The sequence below is a fragment of the Cyanistes caeruleus genome, unplaced genomic scaffold (assembly GCF_971803275.1).
Source record: "Cyanistes caeruleus unplaced genomic scaffold, bCyaCae1.hap1.1 HAP1_SCAFFOLD_378, whole genome shotgun sequence".
Classification (NCBI taxonomy): Eukaryota; Metazoa; Chordata; class Aves; order Passeriformes; family Paridae; genus Cyanistes; species Cyanistes caeruleus.
This window is the reverse complement of record NW_028256133.1, coordinates 21043-31148: the sequence shown is the minus strand read 5'-3', so window position 1 is coordinate 31148 and position 10106 is coordinate 21043. Positions and strand designations below refer to the sequence as shown.

At 60.4% G+C, this 10106-nt stretch overlaps 2 protein-coding genes across 2 annotated transcripts; both read left to right on the top strand.

The window, feature by feature from the left end:
- Positions 1 to 116: 116 nt before the first annotated feature.
- Positions 117 to 5376, top strand: LOC147645401 (uncharacterized; the record flags this gene model as incomplete). Its single annotated transcript, XM_086874663.1, has 6 exons — positions 117 to 360; positions 457 to 629; positions 1215 to 1365; positions 2609 to 2740; positions 3751 to 3882; positions 4942 to 5376. Coding segments are annotated over 6 exons (1119 nt in total), but the record flags the coding sequence as incomplete, so codon positions are not given.
- A 1441-nt stretch (positions 5377 to 6817) lies between these two features.
- RPS19 (ribosomal protein S19) lies at positions 6818 to 9310 on the top strand. The gene is made up of 6 exons (XM_086874662.1): positions 6818 to 6914; positions 7022 to 7092; positions 7325 to 7425; positions 8271 to 8454; positions 9109 to 9163; positions 9253 to 9310. Exons 2-6 carry the CDS (start codon positions 7022 to 7024, stop codon positions 9277 to 9279), a joined length of 438 nt encoding a protein of 145 aa, XP_086730788.1. The 5' UTR covers positions 6818 to 6914; the 3' UTR covers positions 9280 to 9310.
- The last annotated feature ends 796 nt before the right edge of the window (positions 9311 to 10106 follow it).

Here is a 10106-nt window from a genome sequence, read left to right as displayed (position 1 = left end):
CCCGCCCCCCCCCGAAGCCCCCCCAGAAGGTCAAAGCCGCCCTGGCCACCATCCCGGTGGGGGGAGGGGAAAACCCGCCCCGCCCCCCGCCGAGCCGCCCCGCCCCCCTCCGCCAGACCCCGCCCCTCCCCCCTGCCCCGCCCCCCCTCCTCCTCCTCCCCGCGCCCTCCTCCTCCTCCTCCTCCTCCCCTCCCCCACCCGCCGCCCCCTCCCCCCCCTCCTCCTCCCCCGGCGACTGGGACGCCGCCGCCGCCCCTCCCCCACCCCCCGCCCCTCCCCCCTCCCACCCCCAGCGCCGAGGCCTGGAGCCAGCGGGAGGCGGTGGGGGAGGGGCCGGCCAGCCCCGCCCCCCCGGAGCCGGTGAGTGCCCGCCCCTCCCCCCACCCCGTTAATTAATTAATTAACGCGCTAATTATTCATTACGCTAATTTATTCTTGCTCCCCCCTCCCCCCCAGGCCGAGCGCTGGGCCCCGCCCCCCTCCGAGGCCCCTCCCCCTCCCGCCGGCCCTTCCTCCTCCCCCCCCGCCGCCCCTCCCCCTCCCGCCGCCCCTCCCCCCGCAGAGGGCGGGGCCAAGAAGGCGAAGCTCCGCCCCCCGCCCCTGAAAAAAACCTTCGACTCCGTGGACAGGTGAGGGGGGGAGGGGCGGGGCTTGGGCGGGGGGAGGGCAGGGGGGAGGGGCCGGGTGGGGTATGGGGCAGGGGGGGAGGGGCCGGGGGGGACGGGCCGGGGGGGAGGGGCGGGGCTCCCGACGATGCTCTGGGGGCGTTTTGGGGAAAATTTTGGGAGTTTTGGGGTTTTTTTTTGGGGTGTTTTTGGCTGTTTTTAGGGGTGCTTTTGGGGCTGATTTTGGGGGTTTTTTTTGGGGTTTCTTGGGGCTGATTTTGGGGTGGTTTTGGGTTGTTTTTTGGGGTTCATTTTGGGGTGTTTTTGGGGTGGTTTTTGGGGTTGATTTTGGGGGTGTTTTTGGGGTGTTTTTGGAGTTGATTTTGGGGTTTTTTGAGGTGGTTTTGGGGTGTTTCTGGGGCTGATTTTGGGGTGGTTTTGGAGTTGATTTTTGGGGTGGTTTTGGGGCTGATTTTGGGATATTTTTTGGGGCTGATTTTGGGGTGTTTTTGGCTGATTTTGGGGTGTTTTTGGGGCTGATTTTGGGATGTTTTTGGGGCTGATTTCGGGGTGTTTTTGGCTGATTTTGGGGTGTTTCTGGCCCCCCAGGGTCCTGTCCGAGGTGGATTTCGAGGAGCGCTTCGCCGAGCTCCCCGAGTTCCGGCCCGAGGAGGTTCTCCCCTCCCCACCCTGCAGGCCTTGGCCACCTCCCCCCGAACCATCCTGGGCAGCTACCGCAAGAAACGCAAGAACTCCACAGGTGACCCCGGGGTGACCCCGGCGTGACCCCAGGGTGACCCCTGAGTGACCCCGGGGTGACCCCTGAGTGGCCCTGAGTGACCTCTGAGTGACTCTGAGTGACCCTGAGTGACCCAAGTGACCCCTGAGTGACCCCTGAGTGACCCCTGAGTGACCCTGAGTGACCTCTCTGTGACCCCCGAGTGACCCTTGAGTGACTCCTGAGTGACCCCTGAGTGACCTCTGAGTGACCCCGGGGTGACCCCTGAGTGACCCCTGAGTGACCCCTGAGTGACCTCTGAGTGACCCCTGAGTGACCCTGAGTGACCCTTGAGTGACCCCTGAGTGACCCCAATGACCCCTCCATGACCCTGTGACCCCTGAGTGACCCCCTCCATGACCCTTGTGTGCCCCCTGCCCAGACCTGGACCCCTCCGGGGACGACCCCTCCTCCCCTCTGTGACCCCTGTGTGACCCCTGAGTGACCCCAATGACCCCTGAGTGACCCCAATGACCCCTGAGTGACCCCAATGACCCCTGAGTGACCCCTGAGTGACCCCGTGACCCCTCCCCAGACCTGGACCCCTCGGGGGATGACCCCTCCTCCCCTGTGTGACCCCATGACCCCTGTGTGACCCCGTGACCCCTCCCCTGAGTGACCCCTGTGTGACCCCTGAGTGACCCCAATGACCCCTGTGTGACCCCTCCTCCCCTGTGTGACCCCAGTGTGACCCCTGTGTGACCCCAATGACCCCTGAGTGACCCCTGTGACCCCTCCCCAGACCTGGACCCCTTGGGGGACGACCCCTCCTCCCCTGTGTGACCCCTGTGTGACCCCAATGACCCCTCCATGACCCCAATGACCCCTGAGTGACCCCAATGACCCCTCCATGACCCCTGTGTGCCCCCTCCCCAGACCTGGACCCCTCGGGGGACGACCCCTCCTCCCCTGTGTGACCCCTGAGTGACCCCTGTGTGACCCCTGAGTGACCCCAATGACCCCTGAGTGACCCCTGAGTGACCCCGTGACCCCTCCCCAGACCTGGACCCCTCGGGGGACGACCCCTCCTCCCCTCTGTGACCCCTGTGTGACCCCATGACCCCTGAGTGACCCCAATGACCCCTCCATGACCCCAATGACCCCTCCATGACCCCCGTGTGCCCCCTCCCCAGACCTGGACCCCTCGGGGGACGACCCCTCCTCCCCTGTGTGACCCCTGAGTGACCCCGTGACCCCTCCATGACCCCGTGTGCCCCCTCCCCAGACCTGGACCCCTCTGGGGACGACCCCTCCTCCCCCAAGCGGAAGCTGCGGCGTCGCTCGAGCTGCGGCTCCGACCCCACCACGCCCAAGAGCGCCAAGTGCGAGGGGGACATCTTCACCTTCGAGAGACCCGGTGGGTTCAAAATGGGTCTGGGGGCTTCAAAAATGGGGCTGGGGGCTTCAAATGGGGGTTTGGGACACCTGAAATGGGTCTGGGGGCTCTGAAATGGGGGTTTGGGGCTGTGCGAGGGGGACATCTTCACCTTCGAGAGACCCGGTGGGTTCAAAATGGGTCTGGGGGCTTCAAATGGGGCTGGGGGTACCTGAAATGGGTCTGGGGGCTGTGAAATGGGGGTTTGGGGCTGTGCGAGGGGGACATCTTCACCTTCGAGAGACCCGGTGTGGGGCTGGGGGCTGCAAAATGGGGCTGGGGGCTTCAAAATGGGTCTGGGGGGGCTGTGAAATGGGGGTTTGGGGCTGTGCGAGGGGGACATCTTCACCTTCGAGAGACCTGGTGTGGGGCTGGGGGCTGCAAAAATGGGTCTGGGGGCTCTGAAATGGGGGTTTGGGACACCTGAAATGGGGTCTGGGGGTGCCTGGAGTGGGCCTGGGGTCTGTGGGTGTGGTCAGGGGTGTCTGGGTGTGGTTAGGGTGTGACTGGGCGGGGCCAGGGCGGGGTCAGGGGTTGCTGGGCGGGGTCAGGGCGGGGTCAGGGCGTGTCCCCCTCCCCGGTTTAACCCCCCACGCCTGGCTGCCCGCAGGGGGGGAGGGTGAGGACGTGCTGGGCGGGGTCAGGGCGGGGTCAGGGGTCAGTGGGCGGGGTCAGGTGTGTCTGGGCTGGGTCAGGTGTGTCAGGGCGGGGTCAGGGCGTGTCCCCACCCCGTTTAACCCCTCACACCTCGCAGGGGGGGAGGGTGAGCACGTGCTGGGCGGGGTCAGGGGTCAGTGGGCGGGGTCAGGTGTGTCAGGGCGGGGTCAGGGCGTGTCCCCTCCCCATTTAACCCCTCACACCCCGCAGGGGGGGAGGGTGAGGACGTGCTGGGCGGGGTCAGGGGTCTGTGGGCGGGGTCAGGGCGGGGTCAGGGGTCTGTGGGCGGGGTCAGGGCGTGTCCCCACCCCCGTTTAACCCCTCACACCCCGCAGGGGGGGAGGGTGAGGACGTGCTGGGCGAGCTGGAGTACGACAAGGTTCCGTTCTCGTCGCTGCGGCGGACGCTGGATCAGCGCCGGGCTCTGGTCATGCAGCTGTTCCAGGAGCACGGCTTCTTCCCCTCGGGTGAGCCCCGAAACCGCCCTGAAACCGCCCAAAAACGGCCCAAAAACGGCCCAAAAACAACCCAGAAAACAGCTCCAAAACGGCCCAAAAACAACCCCGAAATGGCCCCGAAACCGCCCTGAAACGGGCCCGAAACAGCCCCAAAACGGCCCAAAAACAACCCCGAAACCGCCCCGAAATGGCCCAAAACGGCCCCAAAACGGCCCAAAAACGGCCCAGAAACCGCCCCGAAAAGGCCCAAAAACGGCCCAGAACCGGCCCAAAAACAACCCAGGAAACAACCCCGAAATGGCCCCAAAACAGCCCAAAAGCGGCCCAAAAACAGCCCCGAAACAGCCCCAAAACGGCCCAGAAAACAGCCCCAAAACTGCATGAAAACGGCCCAAAAACCAGTGCAAAACCAGCCCCAAAACGGCCTGAAAATGGCCCAAAAAACAGCCCAAAATAACAGCCCCGAAACTGCATGAAAACGGCCCAAAATCATCCCAAAATTATCCCTGAATTATCTCAAAATCCTCTCGCTGACCCCTGAGTCACCCTGAGTGACCCCAGTGACCCCTGAGTGACCCTGAGTGACCCCTGAATGACCCCGAGTGACCCCTGACTGACCCCAATGACCCCTGACGGACTCCAATGACCCCTGGCTGACCCCAATGACCCCTGGCTGACCCTGAGTGACCCCTGACTGACCCCAATGACCCCTGACTGACCCCAGTGACCCCTGGCTGACCCCTGGCTGACCCCTGACCCCTGTCTGACCCCAGCCCAGGCCACGGCCGCGTTCCAGTCGCGTTTCTCGGACATTGACTGACCCCAGTGACCCCTGGCTGACCCCTGACTGACCCCAGTGACCCCTGGCTGACCCCTGACTGACCCCAGTGACCCCTGGCTGACCCCTGACCCCTGTCTGACCCCAGCCCAGGCCACGGCCGCGTTCCAGTCGCGTTTCTCGGACATTGACTGACCCCAATGACCCCTGGGTGACCCCAGTGACCCCTGGGTGACCCCTGACTGACCCCACTGACCCCTGAGTGACCCCTGACCCCTGTCTGACCCCAGCCCAGGCCACGGCCGCGTTCCAGTCGCGTTTCTCGGACATTTTCCCCACCAAGCTCTGCCTGCAGCTCAAGATCCGCGAGGTTCGCCAGAAGATCATGCAGGCGGCCACGCCCACCGACCCCGCCCCGCCCCCCGACCCCGACGGCCCCGCCCCCTCCGCCGAGGCCGCGCCCCCTCCCCCGCCGGCCCCGCCCAACCCGGCGCCGCCCCCCTCCTGCTCCGACCCCGCCCCCTCCGCCGAGGCCACGCCCCCCTCGCCCCCCGCGGGCGGGGGAGGGGCGCGCTGATCCATTCCATGGCCACGCCCCCCTCCTTTTTTTTCCGGGCTCCGCCCCCTTTTTTTGGGTTTGTGGGGTGGGGGCGGGGCCGGGCGGGGTCACGTGATCTTTTAAATAATGGGAAAAAAAGAAAAAACGTTCGGAGCCCCGCCCCTCGTTTGTGTCGCCGTCCCTGATTGGGTGGGGATGGGGGATGGGGGCGGGGCTTGGGGTGGGGGTGGGGCGAGGTTTGGGGGCGGGGCTTGGGGAGGCCACGCCTCCTCTTAAAGGAGCCGCAGGGAGGGGGAGGTCGAGAGTGGGGGAGGGGACGGGAATGGGGGGTGGGGGAGGGGGGGGTGGGACAGCCTGGGGACACTGGGGACACCTTGGGGGGTCACTGGGACATTGGGGACACCCTGGGGACACCTTGGGGACACCTTGGGGACATTGGGGACACCTTGGGGACATTGGGGACACTCTGGGGGGGTCACAGGGTCACTGGGGACACTCTGGGGACATTGGGGACACCTTGGGGACACCTTGGGGACATTGGGGACACCTTGGGGGGTCACTGGGACATTGGGGACACCCTGGGGACACCTTGGGGACACTCTGGGGTCACTGGGGACACTCTGGGGACACCTTGGGGACAATCTGGGGACACTGGGGACACTCTGGGGGGTCACAGGGTCACTGGGGACACCTTGGGGACACCACAGGGGACTCTGGGGACACCCCCGGGGTCACTGGGGACACTCTGGGGTCACTGGGGACACTTTGGGGACAAGACAGGGTGGCACAGGGACACTGGGGTCACCCTGGGAGTGGCACAAGGACAAGGGGACACTCTGGGGACACCGTGGGGACACCTCGGGGGGGTTACAGGGACACTTTGGGGACATTGTGGACACTCTGGGGACACCCTGGGGTCACTGGGGACACTTTGGGGTCACCCTGGGGACAGGATGGGGTGGCACAGGGACACTGGGGTCACTCTGGGGGACACCGGGGACACTTTGGGGACACCCTGGGGTCACTGGGACACGTTGGGGACACTTTGGGGGTCACTGGGACACTTCGGGGACACCTTGGGGACATTCTGGGGGTCATTGGGACACCCTGGGGACACCCTGGTGTCACCCTAGGGACACTGGGACACTCTGGGGACACTTTGGGGTCACTGGGACACTTTGGGGACACTTTGGGGACACTTTGGGGTCACTTTGGGGTCACTGGGACACGTTTGGGACACGTTGGGGACACTTTGGGGACACTTTGGGGTCAGTGGGACACTCTGGGGACACCCTGGGGTCACTGGGACACGTTTGGGACACTTTGGGGTCACTTTGGGGACACTTTGGGGTCACTGGGACACTTTGGGGACACTTTGGGGTCACTGGGACACTTTGGGGACACTTTGGGGTCACTTTGGGGTCACTGGGACACTCTGGGGACACCCCTGGGACTCCCCCGTGGGCGTGGCCAGCCGGACCGAACCATTCCCACAGCGGGGGGGGGAGGAACGGGCGCCAACCAATGAGAACGCGCGGAGGGCGCGGCCCCGCGATCGCCCCGCCCTCCTCATCGCTCATTGGCCGGCGCGAAATCTCGCCGGCGGGGATTGGCTGGGAGCAGCCTCGCGAGAGTTGAGCCCCTGCTGCCTGCGCGGGCGACCCCGTGCTCGGCCTCTTCCGGTGCGGCAGCGGCGGCGGCGAGGTGAGGGCGGGAGCGGGAAAACCGGGAAAAACCGGGAAAAAACGGGAAAAAACGGGAAAAAACGGGGAAAAAACGGGGAAAAAACCGGGAAAACCTTCTCCCCGCAGATGCCCGGCGTGACGGTGAAGGACGTGAACCAGCAGGAGTTCGTGAGGGCGCTCGCCGCCTTCCTCAAGAAGTGAGGCGGGGGAAGCGGGACCGGAGGGGGGTCCCGGGAGGGGGGTGGGGGGTCCCGGGGGGTGTCGGTGTTACCGGTGCTGGGTAGCGCCGTTCCCGGTTCCGATGGTATCGGTGCGGCCGGTTCCGGTGTTTCCGGTTCCGGTGGTCCCGGTTCCGGTGTTCCCGGTTCCGGTGGTCTCGGTTCCGGTTCCGGTGGTTCCGGTGCCATTCCCGGTGCCGTTCCCGCGCAGGTCCGGGAAGCTGAAGGTGCCCGAATGGGCGGACACGGTGAAATTGGCCAAGCACAAGGAGCTGGCGCCCTATGACGAGAATTGGTTTTACACCCGGGCAGGTGAGAGAGAGACCCCGCCCCAAATCCCGGGGCTCTCCCCACCGGGGGTCCCGGTTATTCCCGGGGGGTCCCTGAACCATTCCCGGGGGTCCCTGAGCCCTTCCCAGGGGGTCCCGAGCCATTCCCGGGGTCTCTCCCATTCCCGGGGGTCTCTCCCGTTATTCCCGGGATGGTTCCTGTTATTCCCGGGGGTCCCGAGCCATTCCCGGGGGTCCCGAGCCCTTTCCGGGGTCTCTCCCGTTATTCCCGGGATGTTTTCCCGTTATTTATTCCCACGATATTTTCCCGTTATTCCCTGGATATTTCCCGTTATTCTCAGGATATTTCCCGTTATTCCTGTAATATTTTTCCCGTTTTCCCACCCTTTTTCCCGTTTTCCCGCAGCCTCCACGGCCCCACACCTGTACCTGGGGATTATTCCCGATAACCCCTGGGGATTATTCCCAATAACCCATGGAGATTATTCCCGATAACCCACGGCCATTTCCTGTTAACCCCTGGGGATTATTCCCAATAACCCATGGAGATTATTCCCGATAACCCACGGCCATTTTTTCCCAATAACCCACGGCCATTTCCCATTAACCCCATGATATTTTTCCCGTTATTCCCATGATATTTTTCCCAATATTCCACTGATATTTTTCCCGTTTTCCCGCAGCCTCCACGGCCCGACACCTGTACCTGGGGATTATTCCCGATAACCCACAGCCATTTCCTGTTAACCCCTGGGGATTATTCCCGATAACCCACGGCCGTTTCCCATTATCCCCATGATATTTTTCCCGTTATCCCCGTGATGTTTTTCCCGTTATTCCACTGATATTTTTCCCGTTTTCCCGCAGCCTCCACGGCCCGACACCTGTACCTGCGGGGCGGGGCGGGCGTGGGCTCCATGGCCAAGGTTTACGGCGGCCGGCAGCGCCGCGGGGTCCGGCCCAGCCACTTCAGCCGCGGCTCGGGGGCCGTGGCTCGCCGCGTCCTGCAGGCGCTCGAGGCCCTCAAGGTGGTGGAGAAGGATCAGGACGGGTAAATTTTGGGCTAAAAAATGTCATTTTTGGGGTTTTTTTTCTCGTTTTGTTTGGGTGGATTTTTTTCCTGCTTGAATTTGGGTTTTTTTTGCTCTAAATTTGGTTTATTTCTCTTGATTTGCGCTTTTTTCCCCTCTCAATTTGCACTTTTATTTTCCCCTCAAATGGTAATTTATTCTCCTCTTAATTTGCTTTTTTCCCTGCTCATTTTGCACTTTTTCCCCTCTCAAATTGTAATTTATTCCCTTCTTAATTTGCATTTTTTCCCCTCTCAAATTGTAATTTATTCCCTTCTTAATTTGCATTTTTTCCCCCCTCAAATTGTAATTTATTCCCTTCTTAATTTGCATTTTTCCCCCCTCAAATTGTAATTCCCTTCTTAATTTGCACTTTTCTCCCTCAAACTTTCCCTTTTTTTCTTTAAATTCTGTATTTTTATCCCATTTTTCCCCCTCATTCTTATCCCATTTCCCCACTGAAAAATCCACATTTTCCTCCCCAGTTCTGTACCGAAAATCCCCCATTTTTATCCCATTTTCCCATTCAGAACCCCCCAATTTCAATCCCCCAATTCCCCATTTCTCCTTTTTCTGCCCATTTCCCCGTTTTTACCCCATTTTTTACCATTTTCACCCCATTTTTCTTCACCCAGGGGCCGCAAATTGACTCCTCAGGGGCAGCGGGACCTGGATCGCATCGCCGGGCAGGTGAGTCCCGGGATTTTTACCCCAAAATCCCTTCAAATTTAAGGAATTTTAACCAATTTCCCTTTTTTTTTCTTTTCCTCCTCTCCCAGGTCGCCGCCGCCAGCAAGAAACACTGAGGGAACCAAAAATAAACCAAAATAAAACGAGTGTTTTTGTCCAAAATCGGTGAAAACAACCCCAAAATCAACCCGAGAGGGGAATGCTGGGAGGGTGGGAAACCCTCCCAAAAAGGGAGAAAAAAATTTAAATTAATTAAGAAATCCTAAATTAGCGGGGAAAAGCTGCTTAAAGTGTGAGGCAAAAAAGAGAAATTTCCCCTAAAAATGTTATTTAGGGGCCTGAAACTAAGGAAAATATCCCAAAATAGTGAGGGGGAAATGGTGTCAATGCCCTAAAAAATAAATGTTTTGATATTATGAAATTCTAAATAAATAAGGGATTTTTAGCTGTAAATTAAGAGGGTTTAGCACAAACTGGGAGATTATCGGGGATTGAACGGCTGCAGTTGGAAAATAAATGTGTTAAAACCCCAAACTTTGCCGTTTTTGGGGTAGTTTTAGTTCCTGATATCCCCAGCCTCCAACTGCAGCAATTTTTGTAGGAGATGAGTGGAAAAAAAGGCAAATTTTGTCCCAAAATGCCAATTTTTAGCAGCAAGTGGTGGCGAAGGGGCCAAATCTGGGCTGGAAACAGATTTGGAGGAGGGAATGTGGGGTTTTTTAATAGACAAAAATCTGTGTTTCACCTGCGGTTTTGGGTTTAAATCACCTAAAATTGGTGGTTTTGGTACCGAGCCTCGCTCTGCTTCCGTCAGAGTCTCAGGAGACTCCAGGATTGGGGAAAAAAAAAAACCAATTCCGCCTTTCTCCTTTAATTTTACCTCAGAAAAATAACTTCTACCTCAGAAAACGCTTTATTTTCCCCTCAGAAACCCAGGGTTTCT

What these genes read in the sequence shown, in the direction of transcription:
- RPS19 (XM_086874662.1), top strand. Translation starts at nt 7,022, where the DNA reads ATGCCCGGCGTGACGGTGAAGGACGTGAACCAGCAGGAGTTCGTGAGG. An exon ending in CTCGCCGCCTTCCTCAAGAA is followed by an intron (nt 7,093 to 7,324) that starts GTGAGGCGGGGG and finishes GTTCCCGCGCAG; the next exon opens with GTCCGGGAAGCTGAAGGTGC. An exon ending in TTGGTTTTACACCCGGGCAG is followed by an intron (nt 7,426 to 8,270) that starts GTGAGAGAGAGA and finishes GTTTTCCCGCAG; the next exon opens with CCTCCACGGCCCGACACCTG.